At 34.7% G+C, this 27,230-nt stretch overlaps 4 protein-coding genes across 4 annotated transcripts; 1 reads left to right on the forward strand and 3 right to left on the reverse strand.

Moving 5' to 3' along the window:
* Nucleotides 1-365: 365 nt before the first annotated feature.
* Nucleotides 366-3,326, reverse strand: LOC116030437 (protein JASON-like). Its single transcript, XM_031272687.1, has 7 exons — nucleotides 2,930-3,326; nucleotides 2,689-2,743; nucleotides 2,437-2,537; nucleotides 1,989-2,236; nucleotides 971-1,670; nucleotides 802-884; nucleotides 366-675 (listed from the first exon to the last, which is right to left on the reverse strand). Exons 1-7 carry the CDS (start codon nucleotides 3,038-3,040, stop codon nucleotides 576-578), a joined length of 1,398 nt encoding a protein of 465 aa, XP_031128547.1. The 5' UTR covers nucleotides 3,041-3,326; the 3' UTR covers nucleotides 366-575.
* A 398-nt stretch (nucleotides 3,327-3,724) lies between these two features.
* Nucleotides 3,725-7,508, reverse strand: LOC116031045 (proteasome subunit beta type-6). The gene is made up of 8 exons (XM_031273475.1): nucleotides 7,281-7,508; nucleotides 7,098-7,174; nucleotides 6,202-6,257; nucleotides 5,882-5,954; nucleotides 5,657-5,768; nucleotides 5,468-5,541; nucleotides 4,789-4,863; nucleotides 3,725-4,100 (listed from the first exon to the last, which is right to left on the reverse strand). The coding sequence occupies exons 1-8, from the start codon at nucleotides 7,393-7,395 to the stop codon at nucleotides 3,969-3,971; spliced, it is 714 nt and encodes a 237-aa protein (XP_031129335.1). The 5' UTR covers nucleotides 7,396-7,508; the 3' UTR covers nucleotides 3,725-3,968.
* A 680-nt stretch (nucleotides 7,509-8,188) lies between these two features.
* Nucleotides 8,189-14,445, reverse strand: LOC116030683 (switch-associated protein 70). The gene is made up of 10 exons (XM_031272998.1): nucleotides 14,295-14,445; nucleotides 14,075-14,179; nucleotides 12,682-12,743; nucleotides 12,513-12,596; nucleotides 12,366-12,397; nucleotides 12,100-12,181; nucleotides 11,159-11,387; nucleotides 9,900-10,127; nucleotides 9,486-9,778; nucleotides 8,189-8,882 (listed from the first exon to the last, which is right to left on the reverse strand). Exons 1-10 carry the CDS (start codon nucleotides 14,316-14,318, stop codon nucleotides 8,537-8,539), a joined length of 1,485 nt encoding a protein of 494 aa, XP_031128858.1. The 5' UTR covers nucleotides 14,319-14,445; the 3' UTR covers nucleotides 8,189-8,536.
* A 10,333-nt stretch (nucleotides 14,446-24,778) lies between these two features.
* On the forward strand, nucleotides 24,779-26,777 carry LOC116029173 (replication protein A 70 kDa DNA-binding subunit A-like). The gene is made up of 7 exons (XM_031271080.1): nucleotides 24,779-25,043; nucleotides 25,155-25,251; nucleotides 25,353-25,483; nucleotides 25,566-25,644; nucleotides 25,722-25,854; nucleotides 25,961-26,121; nucleotides 26,204-26,777. The coding sequence occupies exons 1-7, from the start codon at nucleotides 24,779-24,781 to the stop codon at nucleotides 26,775-26,777; spliced, it is 1,440 nt and encodes a 479-aa protein (XP_031126940.1).
* Nucleotides 26,778-27,230: the final 453 nt, after the last annotated feature.

Below are 27,230 nucleotides of genomic sequence, written 5' to 3' on the forward strand. Positions count from 1 at the left end.
TAACCTGAATAAATTCAATTCTTGTGTAATAGCTTATGAACAATATAAATTGAATTTTTTAAATTTTAGTGATAAAAAAAATTCACAGTCATTATTTAAAAATGTACACTAAAAATCATATATTGTGTTTTTTTTTAAGAATGATGAAAAAAATTCATAACCACTATTCAATAGTGTGCAAGTTAACCATCTATAATAAACCGTACTCCTAATTGATATTAATAATTTTACCCTGTGATTACTATATTTAATAATGAGCCTATAAACTAAAATGAGATGCAAAATTTTATGAATATAATATGGAATAGATTTAATTTTTTATCAATTTATATTGTAAATTTAATCTGCAAATCCTTACAACAAACTAAAGCAAACAATAGCAATCCAACTTCAGCTTCACTTTTCTGAAAGTTTCCCACAAAAATCACAATGCCAAGATATACCAGAGAGCTCCTGACTGATGGCATTAATGCAAGACCAGAAAAAATGACTTCCCCAACATCATGTTTACATCAATTACAAAATCAGACTTGAAATGCAGGGAGGGATGATGCTACAAATAAGCAAATTTAAAACTATGAATGATGAGATTGATTGCCATTATGCAGCTGAGATAGAGCTGTATCTGATTCCTCAGTTTCGTTGAAGCTGATTGGTGAACCACTCATCCTTTTCCTGCAATTATCAGACATAATAACAAAAATTAATAGCTTTGTAGTATGGCATTCTTGGAAGCTTTTAAAAGAGATTGCTTGTGTTTTGCATTAAACGTTAAGAAATAGAGTGAGTAGCATGACACACCTTTGTGAGACAAGTGATTCTTCAGACAATGCCTTCTCCAATCTCTCCTCAAATGGTGTTGCATGCCAGCTTACTTTTTGGTCCTAGTAAAAGTTTCAAGATCAGTTTCTCATTACTGGGTTCCAGCTCGGGGAAAAAGAAGGCGGCAAACAATAACACAAGACTATACCTCTTTGTACTTGTGAGTTGAATTTGGGATTCCATTTCCATCCCACCATTTAGGCGAGACATGAGATGTTTCGTTTTCATTCCAGTGAGCAGCAACCATTCCAAGGATAGGCCTATCTCCCAGTGTTTTGCCGTGATGAATACTTCTACCAAAAGGCTGGGTACTACTTTGTCTGAGTGATGGTTTAAGCCAAGAAGATAAACTTGCTTCAACATTCAAATTGTTCTCAGTTGAGGTTTCTCTGAGTCCAATTTCTGAGGTAGCGTTTGCTTCACTGGATGGTTCAACAGATTCTCCCATGTCACTGAACAATAATTTGGAATTAGAAACTTGACTGGATTCTGAATCTTCATTTATCACTTCCTTCAACTGAGAAGCACTCTCTATGGGGTTTAAAATGGAATACACATACTGAGACCTGATGCGAGGAAATCTTCCATTTGCCAAATTGTCTACATGTGTTGGAAAAACCGTTCCAGGTGTTTGCATCTCATCAGTTAGTTTTAGGGGAGTAGGATAGGGAGATGCCTTTGAGTTTGGACTATCAACTTCAAAAGAACTTTTTGACAAGGTTGAGTACATATCTGTCTTACAGTCAAAACGAACAGATCTTTGCCTACATGTAGTGCTAGGAGGCACTGTTGTTGGTGAAGCTGATGTGACAGTAGGACTATTACTCTTCTCTTCAAAAGTCATGCAGCTGCAGTGAAACAAATAACACACATCAGAGAAAGTGTCAAACTGTGATAGAAACATAGGAAGAACATGGATTGGTATCTGCCATGCCTTCTTAGAGAACAGGAACTAAAATTAAATCCCAAGATCATCTGTTAAATTCTAGACATGAAATGCTCATGTAGTCAAGTGAGGGCATTCAAAAAAAAATGACACACTTGAAGGCTGAAACAAGGATTCATGATGAACAAAATATAAGGTCATTCTGACATTCAGTAATATTACAAAACACTGATTCCTTTAGAGCTAGGAAAGGCATTTACTAGGCTGTTAAGAATGCTACCTGCTAGGTGTATGGACAGGAGAATCTGATTCTTTTACCCAATCCTCGCAATCTTTTGTAGGTTTGGGAGACTGATCAGGCTGTGAAACCAGATTTTGCTTCTCAATGGAAGAGTTGAGGAGCCACGAATGGAATTTCAGAGGATCCACTTCACCATTGTGAGTTGATAAGTCCTTGCATTTCTCAGAGAGTTTCCGAATTTCAATTGGGGTCTCAGGTATGGTTCCACAAGCTTTAAGGAACTTGGCCTGTAGAACAACATTGTTACACGTAATTAGAAAATTAAGGCACAAAAAAATAGTACAAGTTCCATAATCTCCATCTCCTAAACATCAAGGAATATTTGAAATGTTCAAGCATTATTGAAAATAGCTGTTTTCATGATTTACTAGTACAAGTGAAAACTTTGAGATGATAATAAGGCAACAGCTCCAGATTCAATATGCACCTGATCCTTGAGCTCTTTTACATCAAACTCGAGCTCTGGAGTTCCACAGCCCTGCTTCTCAACTTCCTTGGATTGCAAATTACTTTTCTCTTCATCATTTTCTAAATTTGTGTATTTTTGAATTGCAAAAATGATCAGATTTAGCACACTGAGTCAACTTCAACAACTACGGAGTAGTTAATAAACATATGAAATCGTATCTAAAATTATCACTAAAGTTGACATAAAAAGGGTTTAAAAAGAAAGAGTTACCTTCAGAAACAAATAATGAAGAAAGAGGACTCCGATTCCTTGAGGCAACAGGTTCCTGATCGTTCAACAGAACAACACAGTGATGAAGAAGTTCAGACAAATTAACAGAACAGATAGTTGATTTTCCAAATTCCGCAATTAAGTAAATAAAAAACGGTTTCAATGTTCAAATTGTAAACAAAACCATTCATTGCAATTTCTGAAGAAAATACTTCACAAAATTGGACCCAAAAAAACGTACGGGAGCGGTAGGGGTCAGAGATTTGGAACCGAAGGTAGAGCGAGAAGCATGATCAGAGGGAGGAGCAGAACCGTCGCGGCCAAACCGGAAACAACCAAAGAAACAACCCATCGTCGAAAACAGCGCCGTAATCGCTCAGGCGAGATCGGAATAGTTGCCGCGTTGGTCTGATGCTAGAAAAACACATACCAAATGCTCAGCTGGGGGCGACCATTGGTCGGGTGGAGAATTACGACAGAATTCGAATGCGAAAAAGCCTACAATATATCTGATTAATCATCAATCATTACGGCCTTTCTAATCACATTGCTTACAATTCAATTCAATTCAGATACAGAAAACAGATATACACAGAATTTAAAGAGAGAAGAAGGGGAAAGCGGGGTGGGGAGTCACTGTGGTGTTGACGGGGATCGCTAGTCTACTGTACATATTTTGAATTTCGAACGGAGGCTCAGTGGAGGGAAATCAATATAATTTCCTTTTTCTACTCCTTTCTCTCTCTCTCTTAATTTTATTTTATTTTATAAAATTTTAAATTCCGATCTATTTTAATTAATGTGAACATTTAATTTAAAGTTTTGAATTTTTAAATTTAATAATACAAATGTTGGTAAATGTTGAACAGGTCAGGATCCTTGTTATAATTTGCTGATATCTAGAATGTAAGCATAATCATACTAAATCAAATCATAATAATCCAAAAAATTTGTTGATATCATTATTATTGTTCGGCATCTAACTGCATTCATCCATCAAATTACAAATTGCAATTAAAATTGTAGGCAAACAAAATACCGGAACTAAATAGTACCCATTTAATCAAATGTTCAAACTCAACTTATAAAATCCACAAAGTGAGTAGAGTTACATTCAGAAACTGGTTGTTTTGAAGTAGGAAACATGAATACAAATATCAGTTTGGACAGGTATTGATCCCAAAAGGAAATAAAGTTAAGGGCGGCAAGGCTACGCAACATAGAGTGAGGAAGGCGTCCTGTGTGCCTTAGCGCCTTAGCGAGAGATGCCCTGCCCTGGTTCAACTAACCATCGGCTCAGGGCTGGCTGAAGGCAAAATATCAAGGAGAGAATTATGTGCCTCCATCTCTTCATGCCATAGAGGAAGTGTGTCACCAGGATAGAATTTCCTTTCAACGCCTTCTGAGTTTATCTGCAGGAAATAACAAAACTATAGTTTGGAAGCAACAAATTAAAGAGAGATAAAAACCCATTTTTTACAGAGTAATTGCAAAAATAACTTGCTGATCATTATCAATCTCATAAACCATTACTTGCTCGCCTTATTTGGGGTGTTACAGAACAGGAAAGAGCTGGGGCGGAAAACAAAAACCAGGTACCTTGCCATTTTCCAAAATGAGTAATTGCAAAAGGTATAGTTGAAGGAACTAAAATTGATCCATATAAATTTTTCTAAATTCACCAAAGAATATCACAGCAGGGTCAATACTCACAATCACCCAAACATAAAAGGTGAAGGTACCATAGATTAAGTAAATATATTGCAACTCCAGGAATCTATGTTTTTCTCATAGCAAACAGAAGGGGGGTACTGGCCTCAAAAGTCCACAGACTAAGTATTAAAATGCTTGTGGTCTTTCACTTGTGTCTATTTTGGTCAAGTTTTATGGGCATCTAATTAGTAGTCCCAGTAATTCAGACTTTAACCAATTGGCAATTGTCCTGGAAATCCAATGTAAAATATTGGGAGAGGGCAATTCAGAAAAATATTTATATATATATATATATATATAAAAGCTCCATGTTCAGATATGCCTGACACAAACAATATGTCCAGTACACAACACATTATAAACCACACTAATAATGAAAGAACTCACAGTTACAGTCCGAACAACTCCACCACTAGCACCATCCCGAGCAATGGCAAGAGACACAGCCTTGACCACCAATTTCTGTAGAATAAAGAAAACAAAGTTCTTCACACACATACAAAACAATTGGTGCATCAACAAGCTAAACTATGCCCACAAAAAGTTCTTTCCTCACACTTTGTAAATTTTCAAAACACAGGGGCTCCACATCTATTGAAAAGAAGAAAATACAGTTATACAGATTTATTCCATGTGTTTTCCCATAATTTGGAGTTTTAGTGAATTGAAGTACTTAACTAAAACCTATCTATATACAGAGTTCCTATTTGAAGCTCCAAATTACTAGGTAATTTGTATCATCATATCCTGATATCTTTGGTGCGCTTGCCAATTTGCCATGGGAGTTAAAATTGCAATCATAAAAAAGTTCATGCTCAGCTTGACCCAAGGAACTATGGACTACTATTTAAAGCCAAACTAAAACTACAGTAATTCCCAGTTCAGAATTAGTAAAAGAAAACTATCATAAACCATATGTATCTAACTTCTTACAAGGAAACTTTGATATCAGAGAGATGAATGGGAAAAAAATGCCTAATTTGATGAGATAGCATGGTTAGAGACTTAGAGAATAACCATGCCTTAAAGATTAGTATCATATTGATAGCAACTAGCAAGTACAAACCTCAGCCTCTTCACGGGTCATTCCTTCCTTCCATGCTTGATCAAAGAAGCCATACAAATAGGAAGAACCAGATCCTGTGTGATTCAAATGCAACATAAAATATTTTCTTAGCCAATTGGCAATTACTATCACAATAAGAAAGCTTTGGAGCACAGAGCAACACAATGTACTATCAGATGGAAAACAAACCTCCAATTGCAAAAGGCTGCTCCAATATTGTGCCTCCAAGGGGTACCCCATATATTTTGCCACCTTCATGTTTGTCCCACCCACCAACAATAAGACCAGTTTGTAGCATATTCTAAATAGTTGACATTAAAAAAAAAAAAAATTCATAAGTAGAAGGAACACAAACACAACAGAATATATATAGGACTAAGATTGTTGCACAAGCATATGTTTGACAGTCCAGACCTTGTTATTGTAGGCTAATAATCTGACAAGGTTTGCAGCAACCTTGACAGTTGCAGGCTGCCCAAGTTGTATCCTGGATCATTAGAAAAGCTCAAACTATTAAATTTAAATTTGAAGATACAATATAGTATATTGTCCTAAGCCCACTTCAATAATAGGAAAATTAGAATGCACCATAAACAGTAAAATCCACTATGGAGGCCCAAAGTAAATTTCTAAGCCAAATGAAAATTTTCACATAATTGGCAGCTAAACAATCATTCTATAGCATTAGAATTAGGACTCAGAGAGATTGCACGATACAAGTAAAACCAACTTACGTGTGTTGGTGGAGAAAGTAACGAACATAGTCTGAAACAATTTGCGAATCTGCGGCCTGTAAAAAATTATATACAATAACTCAGACTCGACTTCTATCAAAGCAAAAAAGATTAAAACCCAATTAGTCAGAATATCAACAATAGTAAAGATTTCTACTTCTCATTATTATATTTATCAACAATAGCCTTGAACAGGAACATGATTTCTTTCTTCAACCAAAAGCTTTCCCTATCTTTTGGTTTTTTTTTTTTTTTTGAACTCTTGATTTTCTTTTCAGTTGAACTTTCCAGGTTGGCCTCCAGAATCACATATGGAAGAATATATTCCACCAATTTTGAGAATCAAGCCTTAAAGTGGATATAACATTTTTGGTGTGAATTATGACAGAAGTGTGACAAGGAGAATGTCAACCACTGAATTCAGCTGAAAAAAAAAATCATATATTCCATCATTTTGGGTACTTATTCTTCCTACTCTCACCATTTTCTTTTGAGACAAGTTACACAACAGAATGACTTGTATTTATGGTCAGAAGAAGCCATATAAAGGTTAGAATGCTCTTCTATTAGGGAGTAACTTTTTTTGGTTGATATCTAGTCACTCCCTCATAAATCATTTAGTGATAAACCATTGTTCTTATGATCATAATATGTGCTTCATCATGCATTACCATTCCACTACCTCACTTACAGTAAAATAGCTTTGTTAGTAAATTTCCACACAATTGTTAGCGAAACATCAACCTCAATAGCTAAAAGAAAATTTTCCTACCCTAAAATTCGTGCCTTATGATGGTATAACTTGCACATAGCACATTAACGCATAAATTATAGGTTTAGATAGGTTCTCTGCCAGCAAATCAAAGAAGATAGAAGGGAACAAACAATGATCCTACCGAACCCGAGCGACAAACGTAGACATTGTCGGTGAGCTTAGTGATCTTATCTGATGCCCTATTCGCCACATACATTCCTGTATTCAATTTCAATTCGCATAAAGTATAAATTAAAATTAAAAATTATAGTGGATTCACATGCAAAATCTTACAAGTTAATTAAGATTCATAAGCGAAGAGTACCTGTGCTGGTACGAGAATCGGCACCGAGGACGACACCACCATTGTAGGTGACGCCGATAATGGTGGTCCCCATCGAGTGAGGCGAGTCTAATCCGTTGAGCAAAGTCGCGTCCATTCTTACAATTGCTTCGACTTCAACTGTTGAGAGAATGAGGATCGAAACTAGCTAAAGTTTGATGGAAGAAGTGAAAAACGAGCCCTAGGGGCAAAATCCGGAATGATGACTTAAAGCTTGAATTTGCTTGCTTGGGGAAGAATAAAGGGAAAATGCAATTTAGCCCCGTGAAGTTTTTGAAATATCCTATTGAACCACAGATGTTCATCGAAATATCATATTGAACCCCAAATGTTCATCAAGCAACCATTCTGTACTACTTCCATCTGGATTGAACCCAGCGGGACACTATATATTGTAACAGAGTCAATAGTACTAAAAAAAAAAAATTGGCAACTAAATTGTGAATTTTCATAATTGTAATAACATAACCTTAAATTTAGAATTCATGAAACCTATAAAGGCTAAATTGCACATCCTCCACGTTAATTGTAATCTCATTTGCATAATAATTAACTAGTTTACTTTTTTTAATTAAAGGTGAGATACTCAATTCATGAGCACGAGACATTTAATAATTGCTCCATCTGTCTCATTTTACCTGTCCTATTTATTATCCATTGGTCAAATCAAATAACTTCAGTTAACTGAATCAGACAACTAAAATGGGTACAAGTCAAATTATTAAGGGAAAAAATTGGAAGAAGAAATAGTATTATCCTTATTAGAATATTTGTACAACACAACAAGGTGTATGGTAAAATTACAATTGTCACAAAGGTTTAATTGCCTTTTGCAAGTAAATGTTATTCTATAATTGCTCCATTTACCTTCAAAAATGGATTCATTCAGCTACCAAAAAGCTTTGGAGATTGAATAATATAAATCAGAATCTAGCGATCATGAACGATGACCGTAGATGACACTTGTGTATTCTTATCACAAATTTTAAAGTTCATCATCAGTTTATTCCTATCCTCTAAGCATGACAAAAAAAGAATAAAACCAGGAAGAACAAGGACAATATGCACATGTATAGCAGGCTAATAGCAAATCACAAATGTAATACAAAGGTGCAAGGTGAAAGATCAAAGTGCTCGCATTTGCTCACGGATTAACCTATGGGTGGCTCTCCCAATTACTAATAATTAACTCCTTTCCCAGTATCAAAAACCTATGGCTGGTGAGAGGAGTTTGGGCCTTACTCCTGGTGTGTGTTTACGGGTGAAGTGACAACGGGTATATCCAAGCTGCTCCCATCTGTATCGGGTGCAACCTCTCTTACATCAGCTATCCTCGATTCTGTTGGTTGAATATCACTCCATTCACTGTCTCCAATTGGCTGCTGATGATTGGTTTGGTCAACTGCTAGATGAACAACGCTCTCTGTAGGCACGGGTTCAATAGCTTTCGAGACGCTTAAACAAGCTTTGTCCACGTTCTCCTCTGATGGATCCATATGCTTTGTTTCTGGGAGATTATTAGCATTACTTGAGCAAGACTCGGTCTTCTCCTCAAAGACCTGTTTAGCATCATCAACCTGTTGCCTGCAATGAGAAAATGATTGTCAACTAACCTTAAACAATCGAGAGGTTGAAGGCATCATGAAAATCAACAGTTTGATGAACCAGATTATTGAGAGCAGTGATTTTAAAACAGGATATTCAGCATAATCACATAAATATTAGCTTGTATCGAGCTATCCCATGTGCCACTGACATCCTAGGGAAATAAATGGAAAGGCACCGTAACAGAATGAACCACTTGCAGATATACAAGTTCTGCATCAAGACCAACCGGCCAAACCTATCTCAATGTTGTACAAGGATTTACCTTGATTGGTGCAAAAAGGAAACAGAAATTACTTCAATTTAGTTTGGGCCTATCATAACACAACCGTAGCATATCCAGAAAACAGTATAACAAACGTATGTTCCTAGTTCCAAGGTAAAGGATTAATGTTCTTAGATGCCTTCCTCTGATTTGTGTCTCATTCATCATGCCATGGCATCTTTCTCAAAAGTGCAAAAAATAATTCAATATATCAAATATTGTCCAGAAAGAATTACAATAGCATGAAATAATAATTGAGGTCACATAGATTGGCCACTAACTAGGAGAGACACGTTTGCTAGACAAAAAAAGTGTACCTTTTCAGTTGTGACTGTAACATATTCACATATGCCAACAGTTCTTGCTTCTCCTTCACAGCAGCAGCCTCCCTTTGTGCTGCCTCCTTTACTCTAGCTTCAGCATCAGCCTCAGTAACTCTGACCTTTTCTTCTGCCCGAAAAACTGCACCTTCCAAAATGACCACACGTTCTCTGGCTTTCCCAAGCTCTGTACGCCATAAAAGTGCTTCCTGAATGGCAGAATCTCTATGTTTTATCACTTCATCTCTTTCCTTAACCAGAGAGGAAATCTTTTCTTCAAATTCCCTCAACTACAAATCCAATGGCATATTTTAATTAATAATTCAAGAATAATGCCTCATTTGAAAAGCAGAATGTTAAACATTATGGCATTCTGCAGTAATACCAAAACCAATAATAAAGAACTTCAACCTTTGACATAGATGACTCTAATTGCTTTTCTGAATCTCTTCTTACGCGCTCTATCTCTGCAAATGCAATTTTCCTTTGCTCATCCATGGTATGAGCTGCAGAAGCAGCAGCCTCTGCAGCTTCAGCAGTTTCAGATAGTTTCTCTGCTAATTCTTTTATTGTTGAATCCTTTGCACGTAGTTCCCTAGCCAAATTTTGCAACTCTTCATCCTTAACTCTAAGTGTCTCCTGTAGCACAGATGCAATACTCAGTTCAGCCTAAACAATATACTTGATAATATATTGTAAGAATGCCAACAGAAATGTAGGTGATCAGTGAAATTTCCAAGGTCAATAGCAGCAAAGCAAGTTAAAAATACAGTAAGTTGCAAAAAGCATATTCAGTTATTCCATATAGAAGGTCTTGCTGCTCAACACCTAGAAAGCATGGAAACCAAATTTTGGTGTGTATCTATGCTGCACAAGGACATGCTCAGACACATGTTGGACATGCCTAAAGTGTATCCCTCTTGATAAGCCATATTTTGCTGGAACATTGGGGATGCATCCAGAACACAATCAAGTTTTAAACAAAAATATGGTAAATTTCTTCATTCCATCCCTTCTTCCAAGTAACTTATCTTCTCTTCCTACGTTTGTTTAAGTACCAAGTCACAACTAGTTGTTCCAATGACTAACAATCACAACTAGGGTTTCTGTTCAGCCAAGCATGTGTTTCTTGATTCCCAACTTATGACCCACAAACAGCCGAAGGCTGAAAATAAGGGTTTTTTATTCAGGATTTTTGTGACATGTGTCTATACTGTGCTGCAGAGCTTCTTAGCATAACACTACAAAAGGGACAAGAGGAAATGGCTGATACCATTCTGAGAAGAATAACAATGGTTTGTTTATTAGCTTAAAATAATGCAAGAATATAAACATAGTTAATCCAATAATGGTATTTAGTATTCTGATTGTTTGCAAATATCCAATAATTTTAATGATACTAGTTTTTCCAGTGTCTGATGACCTACTACATGGGATTAGAATCAGTCCTGGACTCATGGGTTTTTAATGTTCAATAAATTATCATGTGCTACACAAGGAACTCACTATAGTAGTACTGTGCAAATGCAACATGAGGAAGTGTAAATACTGAGCAACAAGAGGAACTCAATATAGTACTGTGAATATGCAATCATTCAATATAGTCCTATATTGCCTATGATTAAATATAAATTGATTAATGCCTAAGCAGGTAATAGAACCCAGCTTACCTTCATAATTGACATATCATCCATAGGGCTGTCAGGTGTCTGGATCCTCATTGCTCCTAAAGCATTTCTCATGGAGATTTGCATTGCAGCTTCAATATCCTTCGAAGCCTCTAGGGCAGTTGAATTAGCAGCAGCTACTACAGTGGCAACTGTTCCCAGCTTGCTTGAACCATTCCCACTAAGTGAATTTACAGCCTCTTTATGAGCCCTTAAAACCAGCTGTGTTGCCCTGATTTTAATGAGAATAAAAAAAGGAAGATAAAGATAAGGAGAATGCACAATAGGATCAAAATAAGAAATTATGGTATGAACTCTGATAATATATATATATATATATATATATATATATATATATATATATATATTGGTTCAAATGTGTCACATTGTTCCCGTGTGGCAATGTGGATTGCACCATTAGGTATGCATAAATGCATCACAAAGTATTCAGAAATGCACCAGGGTGAAATGCAAAAATGCACCAGGGTGAAATGCAGAAATGCACCATAAAAATGCACCACAACCCTAGGACGTGCGGTCATGCACCATTAGGTATGCATATCAGAAATGCACCATACCTAATGGTGAATGACCGCACGTCCACACGGGAACCAGACCCTATGTGTGTGCATTTTTGTAAGTGTCAGTTTTTTGTTAAATTTGTTTTGTGCGCAAACTTTGGATTTTGGGTAAAGGATAAAGCTGCATTATGAATTGATATACATATTTGGGTTTCACCTACTTAAAGAAAACAAAATTCACTAGAGAAAAAAAAAAATTAATAATAATAATCATTTCTAGGCTCTAGCTTCATAAAAAGTGAGAAATCAGCTATTGGAGCCTAAATATTCTCCCAGAGATAACATAGATTTAAAAAATAAAATAAAAAAGGAAGGAAGAAGAATTTCTTTAACACCATGAAAACAGAAATTCTATCCACTCACTGTAATGTAGACACCCAAGCTCTAGCTGCAGCTGGGGTTTCTGCGCAAAGGAAGTAGTCCTTCTTCTGTGGCGTCCCAATATCTAAGTACAGTTAAGAATTGAAGAAGCAGAAGCTAATGCAAAAGAATTTAAGTGATGCAACTTTGGAGCTTCATTGCAGTGTAGTCAAACCTACCAACTCAAGATACACTCTTGCATGCAAACATTAGAAAACAAGAAAGCAGAAAAGAAGAATACGAATCACTCATTCACTCGAAATGGATACAGAAACAACAGCCATCATACTTTGGAAGTCCACTGCAGCAGGAGACAAATGAATTAAATAAATCATTCACAAGAGATACTTCATTGTTAGAGATTAAAGGCATACAATCAGAGGAAAAATTCCTCTAAAAGGGTATAACAAGCTTACTGGAAATTAACAGGAGAAGTTGTTATCGTGCTATTTGCATCAAATAAAATGGTCCCCTTGACTGTTGGCTCATTCCTTTTGGCCCTAGAAACCAAAATATAATTACATGAGCAATGATATTGTATATATGGGGATCAAGAAATAGAATTTCATACAAAAAGCAACTTACTTGTATTCCATTTTTCCGGTTGTAGGGTCTAAGATCACCCATCTCTCATTCCATTTCCTCAGCTATTCAAATAGCAATTTCTCCTTCAGTCAGTATTAACTCTTTATATATAAGCAAATAAATAATAATTAAAAAAAAAAAAAAAAAAAACACTCCAAAAAAAAAAAATAATAATAATAACTAGGCAATAGATAGAAAGCGCTACCAACTCTATAATGGTCTAAAATGTCCTTTCATATTTCCATCCGAATATATAAAGACATTTCATGAAACAAAATCAGAACAAGAAGTTAATTAAACTCCTAGCAATTTAGCATCAAAGTGGTAATTATCTATCACAAGATAGTAGTAAAGTTGGTTACCTACCATGAAATGTATCTCAAATATCAAAATAACTGGCCAACTTATAGCCTTCCTAATATTATATAGCAGATACTAACTTCCTTCCAATTAGACTCAAGCAAATACTTTCAAAAAAAAAAAGACTCAAGCAGATGTTTCTTCCTATCACAGGACATATAATGTATTCCAAACTGACCTTGTGCACAATGCATTAATGAAATTGACCTCTTGAACCCATTTCAGGCTATGATGACTAATAAACCAAAATTGGAAGTAAATTGCCTCTATCGCTTATATTTAATTCTTTTCCATTCAATTTTTATAAATAGTAAATGAGACCCAGCCCTTATAGAGCAAATTCAATGTTTCTGAGCTGTTTCTATTTCAGTAGTACAGCTATCTGCTTTAGTTCATCAACCTAAATGATGAATAAAAAAGAAAAAAATAAAAGGCATTCAACTCGGTTTAACTATCTGGAATTGGATATATCTATTACATGCAGAGCTAGAGATACAACCAATTGGATAAGTTTATTGCATACGAGCTCGGTTCCTCTCATGTAAAGTCTCAAGTCCGAGACTTGTGAGTGGAGGGAGCTGCATGCATTAGAAGAGCTCCACCGTGTGGAGTCCAGTTCAAAGGAGATCAATTCTCCTTATACAAAGTCTCGGCTTTGAACCTCCGGTTCCCCACATGGAGTCTGACAGTAGCTCAACTCCAGATTGAGCTACTAGTGGTCCATGACCAGAGTACCCAATAAAATAAATAAATAAAACCACGAGATACTGATAATACATCTAAAATTATAAAATCAGTTATTTTTCTTTAAAAGAGTTAAGCATACATTGCAAGACTAAACACAATTAGGATCACAGGTTCATAGTTACTCTAACATACATTGCATGAATAATTATATACATCTCCCATCTTGTTTTTTACAAAACATCGAGAAACCCAATTCAATTGCTTATACTGATCCAACAATTAATCCAAACCGAACCCAAACTCAGGATTTAATAAACAAATATAGCAAGTCCCAGTGTGAGCTTACAGTCTCGGATCGTTTGAGGAGCGGACCCTGGAGCAAATTGCGACCCGACCCGGAAGCTAACTGCCGCTTGATCTTCTCCAAGCTGGTCTTTGTATCTTCCGCCCCCTAAAGTTAAACAGAAAATTGAGGAAAATTTACACATCACTACTGCATTCATACAGACATGTAAATGTAAATTCAAAATTACAGCGAGAGAGAGAGAAAACCATAGAGAGCTTACCCGGGAAGCTCCATTAGATGCCATGGCGATACGGTGAAGAAATGAAAGACAAAATTGAGGTAATTTCTGAACCGAATTTGGAAGGTTTTTGCCTCTTTGGTAAAGCAGAAACTGGGGAAGGCGATTATTAGCTGTCGACTGTAAGGTGGTGTTTGGTACGTTTCAATTTTCTGGACTTTGTTGGTATTGACTTTTTCTTTCAATTAACCAAATCTTTTTGGGACGAATGCAGAAATGTCCTTAGCCCAACAATAGAATGATGTAATTGGGCCAACCAGGCCCATTAGTACGGCCCATAAAACTCCAAGATCCACTTTTAATCTAGAACATGATAAAACATGTAATTAGGCCTGTACAAAATCCGATCCACCCGAGATTTCCGTCCAACCCGAGAATCGAAAAAAAAAGGGAGCCGGTCCGATCAGTATCCAAAGGGCTAAAACCGACACAAACCGTTAAAGTGCTCGGTTTATTTAATTCGGGTAGGAGATGATATTTTATATTCGACTCGCCTGAAAATTCAAATTTATATAGAGGTAAGGTTTTGCATTCATATATACGACGTCGTTTTGCGTAAGTATATATAGATTCTGTCATTCTCATTTGTCTATGTTTGAAAAGTCAATTGGAAAGACAAAGAATAGAGTGGTGGAACTGTGGAAGCAGTAAACAGACTAAGCTGCAGGTTTATTTGAGTGAGAATATTGTGGATGATCAGAATGATTTTGATGTCATTAGATAGTTGAAGCTAAACAGCGAGAGATTGCCCATTCTCTCCAAAATGCCAAGGGATGTGCTAGCGCCTAGAAATACTAATATCCACAGTTGCCTCTGAAAGTGCTTTTTAGTACTAGTGGTATGGTGTTAGATCCATCTATGAGTTTCTTAACTCCTAAAACTCCTAAAAGTGTGGAAGCATTAGTATGTGCACAAGATTGGTTGAGATTACCAAATCAACCAATACAAATTGAAAAAAAAATAATATATATATATATATATATATATATATATATATATATATATATCACTATAACACATAAAAGCTCAGTATAATTTGCCCAAGACTTTTTCCGATGACATTTCTTTGTACCTTGTGCTTTTATGGATGTGCTTTGCAAACAGAATGCCATATTTGCCCTTGCCGATAATCGACCTTCCAATTTCAGGCTGCTTAAATACAACTTTGACACTATTTTCATGGGCCTGCTTTGGATATTATATACGCATGCTATCTAAACATAATTTAGGCTTCAATATTATATTATAGTTATTACAAAAATAGTTTGGGTCTTGTGACACTAGTGTTTTTACTTTTGTGGTGGGCCAATTCCCAACAAAATGTCTGACACATTATTACAAAAAATAGTTTGGGTCTTGTGACACCATAGTGTTTTTTACTTCTGTGGTGGGCCAATTCCCAAACCAATGTCTGCCACATTACAATTTTTAATAAATAAACATACAAAAGAATATATAGAGCTAAAGGTGAAGTAAATATATTATCATTTCTTCATTACCGTCTTTGTGGGTCCAACTACCCACTATTTTTAAAAAACTCTATATAATTATATCATTTCGAACGGGTAACGTCGGGCACCAAACACAATATTCCAAAACATATAAATAACATAATATTTAACTGACAATGAAAAGGAACACAATACCGCAAGTTACGGGAAAATATGTTAGGAGAACTTGTCCCATTCTAATGCTTTAATTATTGTAGTCACGGACCTTTCTTTTTTGAAAGTGCTTTTCTGAGTGCACATAAAATGCTGCCTTCCTCCACGAGTTTGAACATCATAACATACCTCAAATTTCCTGAAACCTTCGAATTCCACACCGCTTTGCAACCTGTGAGTTCATAATTATTTATATTCATCTGCTTCATTAGACAAATTAAGTAGACCATCTTGATTTTTTTAAAACACTATTAGAGTAAATTGCCACTTCCATGGTGTGAAATAGGTTACATAACTTGCTTTTCTCAGTGCAGGAAAAACCTTCTTTTCAGCGTAGCTGTAGACAGCGGCATGACTTGCATCCATTCTGATAGGTGAGAATTCTACGCCGCTTCACAACCTGTGAGTCTAAAATTATATCTTATGTTGTAAAAGTTTAGTTCTGTTCTTGGTAAATCATTTTCTTTGTCAACTGAATATGTTTGGAAAAAAAAATTAGAGAAAGAACCTTTTCCATATCGTTATTATTAATTTAATGTATACTAAAATACATCTTTACATTAGGAATCTACATATACAAATATTTCTGACATATATCTTGCACATGACAAAAATCGTCTATAATCTATAATTGCATATATTACAAAGAACAATACGCGAATATCCAAAAGAGACAGAATGTAAATTCAAATTGACCTTCAAAATATATGATAAAGATAACATCATATATTACAAAGAACAATACGCGAATATCCAAAAGAGACAGAATATAAAATCAAACTGACCTTCAAAATATATGATAAAGACAACATCAAATAACTAGCCAAACCCATCCACGGCAACAGCAAGGTGAATATGAGCTCCAACAAGAAATGAGGGATGAAGAAAACAAAAAAAATTATTCTGTTTACTTCTCTGCCGAACGAAAGAAAGAAGAGAAAAAAAACTGGGTAATTCTTATCCTATTCTCCTCTACTGCCGAATGGAATTAATAAAGATGAAAGTTGATGTGGAGATACTATATTAAGTGGAAATGAGAATTCTTATAAAAAAAATTGTAAATTAGGAAAAAAGTGCAAAGCTGCCAAAAAAAAATTTGAAACCCACATGCATATGCTGCCTGCCTGCCTCCATAACTTTTTGTTATACATCACTACAATAATAATAAATGTAGGAACCAAACACCAAAATAAATATTTATTGATTTAACTTTTGAATAATCTAATATAATTACAATTTAAAATGATTAACAAAAAAACAACAATGAAAAGTATATAAGTATTTATAAGTATTAGTAAAATCTACTTTATGTATTTTATTTTAATAAATGTTGGAACCCAACACCAAAATAAATATTAATTGATTTAACTTTTGAATAATCTAATTATAATTAAAATTTAAAATGATTAAGATACAAAAACTTAATGACGTATGTTTATTTTATTTATTTTTCGATTCAATTTAATTATATAGTTATAATGAAAATAACTGAAAAAATAATACAAATATTAAATCAATTATAGGTTTATAATTCAAATAACAAAAATTAAAGTATAGGAAAAAAAATCTGCTTTAAAAAAAACGATAAGACAAAAGAAACAAATGTTCAAAATTTATTTTGTTATTGCATAGGATAGTGGATGATGAGCCAGAAAATTTTTTTTCAGCGTATTTTTTAAGAGTTAATTCCAGCAATGGTCCTCCGACTATGTTGATTTTTCAAAATTAGTCCCCGACTTTTAATTTGGACAATTTAGGTCCCTTGACTTTCAAATTCTTTNACATCACTATAATAACGATTTATTATAATACCAAGATAACAATTATATTATATTATATTCTTTTTTTTATTATTATATTGTTTGAGATCATGGGAGGAGAGTTTTTTGAATTGTAAATGCATGTTTTGTATCCCACTTTCATTAGTTTATTTCCACACCGGTTCAATCATTCATAAACCTCCATTTTTCATTTGATAAATCCAATCCTTGTTTTACTTTAGAATTTTGGATGGTTGCCTACTTGCAACACAAATAAAGGAACAAGAAGGAAATAATTCTCATGGGAAATCTTCATTTTTATTTGTGCACTTGGAATTTGAAATTTAGAATTTGAATCCTACACATCCTGATTATTGTGCTGCATGGAGTAAATAATTTCGAATAAATGGGTGCTGACGTGCTCATATGTGGATCGGGGTTATGGTTGATTTATTTGCATTGGTCTTAAATTGGGATGGCTTGGTTGTATTTGCCTATTTGGTTAGGTCTAGGTTTTTTGGGTCAAGCCAATTAAGATTATCTTTTGAAAGAATATCAGCAAATGAACATGGTTAAAAAATAGAGTTAATCCCAAAAATGGTCCTCCGACTATGTTGATTTTCCAAAATTAGTCATTTACTTTTAATTTGGACAATTTAGGTCCCTTGACTTTCAAATTCTTTCCAACGTTGGTCCTTTCATTAAATTTTGGTTAAATTGAGGCCAAATTAAGGGGTAAAATTGTTCGTTCACCTATTTAGTGTATTGGTACTCGTATTTCTCCTGTCATATACGCTGTATATATGAATATAATTTCAGTCAAAGTCTCAATCGAAGCCATATAATCTCAGTCAATGTCTCTTCGACTGATATTATATTCATATATATAGCGTATAAGACATAAGAAATATGGGTATACAAGTGAACGAACAATTTTACCCCTTAATTTGGCCTCAATTTAACCAAAATTTAATGAAAGGACCAACGTTGGAAAGAATTTGAAAGTCAAGGGACCTAAATTGTCCAAATTAAAAGTAAATGACTAATTTTGGAAAATCAACATAGTCGGAGGACCATTTTTGGGATTAACTCTATTTTTTAACCATGTTCATTTGCTGATATTCTTTCAAAAGATAATCTTAATTGGCTTGACCCAAAAAACCTAGACCTAACCAAATAGGCAAATACAACCAAGCCATCCCAATTTAAGACCAATGCAAATAAATCAACCATAACCCCGATCCACATATGAGCACGTCAGCACCCATTTATTCGAAATTATTTACTCCATGCAGCACAATAATCAGGATGTGTAGGATTCAAATTCTAAATTTCAAATTCCAAGTGCACAAATAAAAATGAAGATTTCCCATGAGAATTATTTCCTTCTTGTTCCTTTATTTGTGTTGCAAGTAGGCAACCATCCAAAATTCTAAAGTAAAACAAGGATTGGATTTATCAAATGAAAAATGGAGGTTTATGAATGATTGAACCGGTGTGGAAATAAACTAATGAAAGTGGGATACAAAACATGCATTTACAATTCAAAAAACTCTCCTCCCATGATCTCAAACAATATAATAATAAAAAAAAGAATATAATATAATATAATTGTTATCTTGGTATTATAATAAATCGTTATTATAGTGATGTAATGGGTACATTTGTAGAATAAAATTTCCATTCATCCATTTCCTACTTTATCTGTACAAAATATCAATTTCTCCTACTAATCCAGGAGAACATGAATAAACTTTTACCCGATCAAATCAGGGGTCGATTTCTCATATTTGATATCACAAAATATACATTTTAAATGCAATATTATTACCAAAAAATAACAATTGGTTACTGCATCTATATTGACTATTGTTTTAAATAACATTATTTTTTAAGTGCTATTTTTTTCTTTACATTATATTGGTTTGTTTTCGTTACGTTTACATTTTGTTAATTTTAATTTTGCTTCTGCGTGTTTAGCAAATATAGTTATTTATGATTGTTCAGTGCTTAGAGTTATGAACAACAGATTAAGAGGTCGTACAAGATTTACGCAAGATGAATTGCGTGAGCGTAAAAGAAATAAAAATAAAGACGCATGGAAAAAATTGTCCCAACAAAATCAAATAGGCGAAACATCAAACAATCATAGTAATGCCTCTGTGGATGACCAATTGGCAATTTCTTCAGGTGTGAAATGTCATCCATTTACGCATTTTTGTTCAAACGTATTTGAAAGAACAAAAATCGATTTATTAGTTGGTGTTGACTTTTTTTTTATTCTCATTTTTTCCGCTCGTGCTGCGGCCAACAAAATGTCATGCGCTTTTGACATTTGGAAATAAAACACACATGAATACAATTGTGTTATCAGCAGGCGCGTTGCAAAATGATGCAAAAAACACATTTATGTTATCCGAGATTCCTGATTGTATTTATTGTGGAGCGAAGCGACTTCAATATGAACCTCCTGGATTTTGTTGTTGTAAGGGTGAAGTTGTTCTTGTGGCGAACGGAATGCCACCGACTTTAAAGGCATTATACACCAGCCCTGATAAGAGCTATAATAATTTCCGTTCGTGCGTTAGGACTTACAACAACACTTTTGCTTTTACTTCGCTTGGTATTCATAACTATGAAAAAGATTTGTGTAGGCGAAATAAAGGCATTTATACTTTCAAAGTGCAAGGACAAATTTACCATTTTATAAATGACTTATTGCCTGATGGTTGTCCCCCCCGCAATCTACAACTCTATTTTTACGACACTAATCATGAAGTAGAGAATAGAGTTAGCGAAGTTGGTCATTTAGATGAGAAAATTGTCTCAGATCTTATCGAGGTTATGTCTCACAATCCATATGCTAAATTCTTTCGGAGTCTTAAGGATCTTGTGCATTCTGATGAGTTTAGCATTTCGCTGCACTCGTGTCCTTCGCTTGACCAGAGGATTTATAATGCACCAACAACTTCTCAAGTTGCTGCTGTGTGGATTGAAGATTTTGAAGGCTCTGGAGATAATAGGAACATAAGGGTATACGCACACAGTGGTCGTGCTCAGAATATCCAATATTATTATGGTTGTTATGATCCATTACAGTACCCTTTGTTGTTCCCATTCGGTGATGCTGGATGGCATGAGGGTATTGAACGAGTTTTTCCAAACAATACTTCAGCTCGCAATACATATGCCAATGCATTGTATATCAATGCTAATGATGTATCAAATGTTGAAGAATTACTTCAAGCTGAGGAAACCATATTCCGAGAAGGAAAAAAACGGCGTTCAGTATCTTGCAAGGAGTATTACGCATACAAATTTCAAATTCGTTCAGGCGACACATCATTATTACTACATACTGGCAGACTGTTTCAACAATTTATTGTTGACATATATATCAAGGTCGAAACACAACGTCTTGATTATTTTAGGAAGAAACAACAACTTTGTAGGTCTGAGAATTTTCAAAGGTTGGTTGACAGTGTCGGTACCGGTGTGGTATTTGGTAATGATGTTGGTCGCAGAGTTATCTTACCTTCGTCGTTCATTGGAGGACCTAGGGATATGCGTGGGCGATATATGGATGCGATGTCACTTGTCCAAAACTTTGGTAAACCAGATTTTTTCCTAACTATAACATGCAATCCAAATTCGCCAGAAATTAAACGTCTTTTGGAATTCAACGACGAGGCACAGAATAGGCCAGATTTGGTTGCAAGAGTATTTCATTCTAAATTGCAAGAATTAAAGAATGACATTACAAAAAAATATTTCTTTGGTGAGATTTCTGCATACACATATGTGATTGAATTCCAAAAAAGAGGTCTTCCACATGCTCATTTCCTTATTATTCTCAAAAACAAATCCATGATGGCGTCGTCTTCTTTTGTTGACGAATACGTGTGTGCAGAAATCCCAAATAAGGAAACGCAGCCAACGTTGTATGACCTTGTAAAAAAACATATGGTTCATGGCCCTTGTGGTTCTCTTAATCAAACATGTCCTTGTATGGTCCAAAAGAAATGCCAAACTTCACCGTCTTGCAAAAGCAAGTACCCTCGTTCATTCTGTCCTGAGACTAGGTTTGATGATGACTCATACCCTATTTATAAGAGGCGAAATACCTCTTTTTTTGTTCAGATTAAAGGGTTTAAGCTTGATAATCGATGGATAGTTCCTTATAATCCTCAATTATTGTTGAAATTTGATTGCCACATAAATGTTGAGGTTTGTGCAACCATTAAGTCTGTCAAGTATATATACAAATATATTTATAAAGGCCATGATAGAGTTCGCATGTCTTTGGCTGATAACATGAGCGATTATGTGATTGACAAGATTAAAGAATACCAGAATGCACGATGGATTTCTCCCCCTGAAGCTGCATGGTGAATATATGGTTTTGCAATAGCCGAGCTAAAACCCGCTGTTATTCAATTGCAAGTGCATTTGGAAAATTCCCAATATATAAATTTTTATGGACATGAAAGAATAATTCATATTGTTAGTAGGGAAGAAGCATGTCGTACCATCTTGACAGAATTCTTTTGTATGAATTTAGCAAATGAATATGCGAAAATGATGAATTTGCTTTATGTTGAATTCCCTTGCCATTTTGTTTGGTGCAAATCAACAAAGTCTTGGAAGCCAAGGAAACAACTGAAGGTCATCGGTAGGCTTGTAACTGTTAACCCAACTGAAGGAGAACGATACTATTTGCGAATGTTGTTGATGAACGTAAGGGCACCCACATCGTTTGAATCCTTAAAAACTGTTAATGGTTACTTTGCTGAAACTTTCCGTGAGGCAGCTGAAAAACTCGGCCTTCTATCTGGAGATTCAATCATTGAACAATCACTAGATGAAGCGTTGTTATTCCAAATGCCATCGAGTTTGAGGAAGTTATTTGCAATGCTTCTGATCTTTTGTGATCTTTCAAATCCTCGTTCACTTTGGATAAAATACAAATCTTACATGTGCCAAGACTTCTTAAGGAATGGATTGCACACGATTGATGAAAGTGAATCATTAGTCCTCAAGTTGATTGCAAACAACTTGCACAAAATTGGCAAAAACTTATATGATTACAACTTGGTTGATACGTTTACTGAACTTGATATAGCAACAACAATGACTCATGAAATAATGTATGAGCGAAGTTTGGAAGTTAACGAGTCTGACTTGGCAGGCGTGCAGAAGTTGAATGCTTGCCAACGTGCAGCTTTTGACACTATCATTGAAAATGTCTTTGCGAACAAAGGCGGCATGTATTTTGTTGATGGACCAGCAGGGACAGGCAAGACTTTTCTATATCGATGCTTACTGGCGACTGTTAGATCTAGGGGTTTTCTTGCTCTTGCAACTGCAACTTCTGGAATCGCTGCGTCAATACTTCCGGGCGGTCGCACTGCACACTCTCGTTTCAAGTTGCCACTCGATGGGGATGATAAACACATTTGCAATATAGGCAAACAAACTGCTGAGGCCCGATTACTCAAAGAATGCAAATTAATTCTTTGGGATGAGGCTTCGATGGCAAATCGAAGGATTATTGAGAGTCTTGATACAAGCTTAAAGGATATTATGGAGTGTAATGATTTATTTGGTGGAAAAGTCATTGTATTTGGAGGTGATTTTAGGCAGACACTGCCAATTGTAAGGCATGGAAAAAAGGAAGATTTTATTGAAGCATGTTTAATTAAGTCAAGTTTGATATGGCCACACATTCGACGATTAACTTTAACGCAAAACATGCGTGCACAGGAAGATCATACCTTTGCTGATTATTTAATGAGGATTGGTAATGGTTCAGAAAACATGGATTTGCAAAACAATATCAAAGTTCCATCTCATTTTCTGATTAAAAATAATGGTTGTAGACCACCATTAGACGTTTTGTTTGAATCTGTCTACCCAGATTTGGGCTTATTTTCTAATGATCCATACTCATTGATGGAAAGAGCAATATTGACAACAAAGAATGAATTTGTTGACGAAATTAATTTTCTCTTGTTAGACAAGTTCCCTGGTGCAAATAAGATTTACATAAGTTATGACGAGCCAAGTGATTCAAAATATTTACATTGCCAAGATTATTTACACACATTGTCTCCTGCTGGATTGCCTCCACATATGTTGTGCTTAAAAAAAAGTTGTCCTGTGATATTACTAAGGAATCTCAATCCATGTGAAGGTTTGTGCAATGGTACAAGGCTTATATGTGATGCGTTTGGAGATCATATCATAAGTTGTGTTATTGCAGTCGGAGAATACAAGGGTAAACATGTATTGATACCTAGGATACCACTTCAGACATCGAAGGATGATAAATGTGTCATTCCATTCAAAAGAACTCAATTCCCGATAAAAGTTTGCTTTGCAATGACAATCAATAAATCACAAGGTCAAACCCTAGATTTTGTGGGAATATACTTGAAGGAACCAGTTTTTAGCCATGGACAATTATACGTGGCAATGTCGCGTGCAAAGACTGCAAGTTCATTGAAAATACTTATATGTACAGATGATAGTGAATCCATTGTAGCAAGTTTTACACAAAACATTGTTTACCGAGAAATTATCAAGTATATTTCATGATGATACTAAAATAATTTATTGCTGTTGCATCTTTTTACAAGTAAGCTTGTCATGCCTTTTATTCTTCTACTTCACGTATTTTATGTCACAGTCGAGTGTTGCATAACAACTTTCCCAACTTCTTTTGTAGTATGAACGATCTTGTGTTGATACCAGCTGTTACTGTCGATTTACATGCATGGAAATGCAAAGTAATAGTTGTGCATAAACACAATGTAAGAGAATCAAGATCTTCACTAGGCAAAAAATACAAACCCATTATATTTCAAGATTCTGAAGTAAGTCATTCATATCATGCAAACGAATAGTATTTATATATTCAATTCATGTATTTCTAAAATGTGTATTCTTTACTCCGTATTAAACAATTTTACATACAACAATTAACATAGCTTATAGACTTTTTTAATCTTGTAACTTTGTGCAGGGTAACAAAGTACAAGCAATGTTATATGACAATGAGATAGACGTACTTGATGAAAGGTTGAAGTTGTACTGCACATACACTATCTCAAATGCATCAGTAAAACCAGCTAGGGAATTCATCAATTTGCCAGACCCTAATTATGGAAATTTGTGGAACATTACAAGGAGAACTATGATTGAAGATGTTGTTGCTGGAGATGAGATAAACATCAACGAATCGGTTCAGCCACACATAACTCCATTCTCAGATTTTTACGCATGTTTGTCATCTCGACAACTGATAAGTAAGCTTATTAGTTTACTACTGTTATCTATCATACTATATTTCTGCTTATATTTCTCCAAGGTATATATGCCAGCAACCTCTCCTGCTATTTTCCAACTCATGACTACAGATGTGCTAGCTATTGTTATTTGCAAACTACCACGTCAATGCATTACGACAAGGAATGGTCAACAAAATATTAATGAGTTTGTGATTATCAATGAAGAGTATTATACTTTAACTCTTACTTATCTTAAAACTGATTATATTTTAAATCTTAATTGTTATGCATTCTATTTTAAAATATTGTTTTGTTGTTAATGCAAAGATCAAAACCTGTTATCATCACTCTATGGGGCAACTTTGTCATGACTGAAGGAATTCAGATTGATTTACAACTTAGTCAAGGCAAATTTCCAATTGTTATTGCTCAGGGAGTTAATGTAAATGCATTCCAAGGTACTTGATGTTTTTTTTTATAAATATTTAATAATATTAACGAACATATTACATTTTTACATGTGTTTTACTACTTAAATAGGTATTACACTGAGTACGAGATATGATACCACTATCGAAGTAAATCCACCCGGACAACATGCAACGGTTCTTAATAAATGGTATTTCTTCCAACTAACTTCCAAACTATTACTTAATATTTATGTTGATTTATAAAAATATGATTTTTATTTCACAGGAAAGACAACAACTTAAGCGTTATCTACAAAACAATTGTAGACAAAACTTATCTTGACTCTTTTCTCACACTCTCAAACGCATTGCAACAACCAAAGTGCACCTTTGCTGAAATTGACAATGAATTAAAGCAGGTATAGAGTAATATATTTTTTCCAATTTCTCTATAGCATACTATAATGATTAACAAGCCATATTCTTAAAATAACTGTTTTTATAACACACGTCTGTTTTCTGTAGAAACCAGTTGCATGGGTTAGAGGGAAGCTTAGAATGAAGAATGTTGGTCCGCTTGAGTATTATATTGGTTGCAATTATTGCAACAAGACAGTGAATTCCATCGAAGGATTAAAACTCCATTGCTTATATTGTGGCCAAACTGATGGTCTCACTGTCAGGAGGTATACAAACATAATATACATCTTATCTATTATGTTAACAAGTTAACTTTAAACTTATTTTCACTCTCTTTTCCCGTTGTAGGTATAAGTTAAATGTTGAAATATCGGATGGTTCTACAATTGTGCAAGCTACTCTCTTTAATCATGATGTGCACCGGCTAATGTTGTTAGCTACTCTCTTTAATCATGATGTGCACCGGCTAATGTTGTTAGTTGGAATTGAAATGCCAACAACTGTTGAGGAAAGTGAAATATTCCAACAAAAGTTGCCAACAACTGTTGAGGAAAGTGAAATATTCCAACAAAAGTTAGATGCTATTGATTTTGTTGTGGGTATATTCCAACAAAAGTTAGATGCTATTGATTTTGTTGTGGGTATAAGGATAAATGCTCTAAATGAAGATCATCCATCGACATTGACTTATTCAGTAGCATGTATTTGTAAGGACATAACAACAGACACTGGTGAACAACAAGCAACACCACATGCACGTTCATCCAACATTGTGGAAGAAACTTTTATGGTGGGCAATCCAACAAAGAAAAGGCTAGACTTCGATGAATCATCAAAACATGCTATTGACATTCTAGAAGATGCTACAAGTAAAGAGAAATCAGTAAGTCTTGATAAAGGTAAAAGGGCAAAAGTCGATTAAACAAGTTAGACGATAAACTTTTTTTTAACGCATATGTACATTATTTATGGCTTGTATTTTGTTATCCCTCTTAAATCTATTTAAAATTGTGGTTGTATTATAAAACTTTTTTCTTAGACGCTTATAAATCATTACTTAATTATAATTATTAATAAAACATCTTTGTAATAGTCCTTCCCAGGAATCTAACAATTTCAACTAAGGTCAACATGTCATGATAAAGCTAAAAAGATAACATTTTTATTGAAAACTGTTAAACATTTTAATTTCAATCAATAAGCACCCATAACAAGTATTCATTTGAACATGATTTAATTAGATGGAAAAATGAGTGGCTAAAAATTTCATTCATAAAATTAAAGACAGGATAACAAGCTCAGCGTACAGATTAAAGAACTTAATTAATCCCTTCAGATTTGACATCAACGGGTGTAGATGAACTTGCATCATGTT

Source organism: Ipomoea triloba, chromosome 9 (genome assembly GCF_003576645.1).
Source record: "Ipomoea triloba cultivar NCNSP0323 chromosome 9, ASM357664v1".
Taxonomy (NCBI): Eukaryota; Viridiplantae; Streptophyta; class Magnoliopsida; order Solanales; family Convolvulaceae; genus Ipomoea; species Ipomoea triloba.

Bases quoted from the DNA above. Each gene is read 5' to 3' on its own strand.
- LOC116030437 (XM_031272687.1), bottom strand. From the start codon at position 3,040: ATGGGTTGTTTCTTTGGTTGTTTCCGGTTTGGCCGCGACGGTTCTGCT. The intron at 2,744-2,929 runs GTACGTTTTTTT...TTGAACGATCAG, and splicing joins CTCTGACCCCTACCGCTCCC to GAACCTGTTGCCTCAAGGAA. The intron at 2,237-2,436 runs GTGCATATTGAA...GTTGTTCTACAG, and splicing joins TAAAAGAGCTCAAGGATCAG to GCCAAGTTCCTTAAAGCTTG.
- LOC116030683 (XM_031272998.1), bottom strand. From the start codon at position 14,318: ATGGCATCTAATGGAGCTTCCCGG. The intron at 10,128-11,158 runs GTAAGCTGGGTT...TCTGTGCTACAG, and splicing joins ATGATATGTCAATTATGAAG to GAGACACTTAGAGTTAAGGA. The intron at 8,883-9,485 runs GTACACTTTTTT...TTCTCATTGCAG, and splicing joins TTACAGTCACAACTGAAAAG to GCAACAGGTTGATGATGCTA.
- LOC116029173 (XM_031271080.1), top strand. From the start codon at position 24,779: ATGTTATATGACAATGAGATAGACGTACTTGATGAAAGGTTGAAGTTG. The intron at 25,252-25,352 runs GTATTATACTTT...GTTAATGCAAAG, and splicing joins TTTGTGATTATCAATGAAGA to ATCAAAACCTGTTATCATCA. The intron at 26,122-26,203 runs GTATACAAACAT...TTCCCGTTGTAG, and splicing joins GATGGTCTCACTGTCAGGAG to GTATAAGTTAAATGTTGAAA.
- LOC116031045 (XM_031273475.1), bottom strand. From the start codon at position 7,395: ATGGACGCGACTTTGCTCAACGGATTAGACTCGCCTCACTCGATGGGG. The intron at 7,175-7,280 runs GTACTCTTCGCT...AATTGAATACAG, and splicing joins CGATTCTCGTACCAGCACAG to GAATGTATGTGGCGAATAGG. The intron at 4,101-4,788 runs GTGAGTTCTTTC...TATTTCCTGCAG, and splicing joins GAGTTGTTCGGACTGTAACT to ATAAACTCAGAAGGCGTTGA.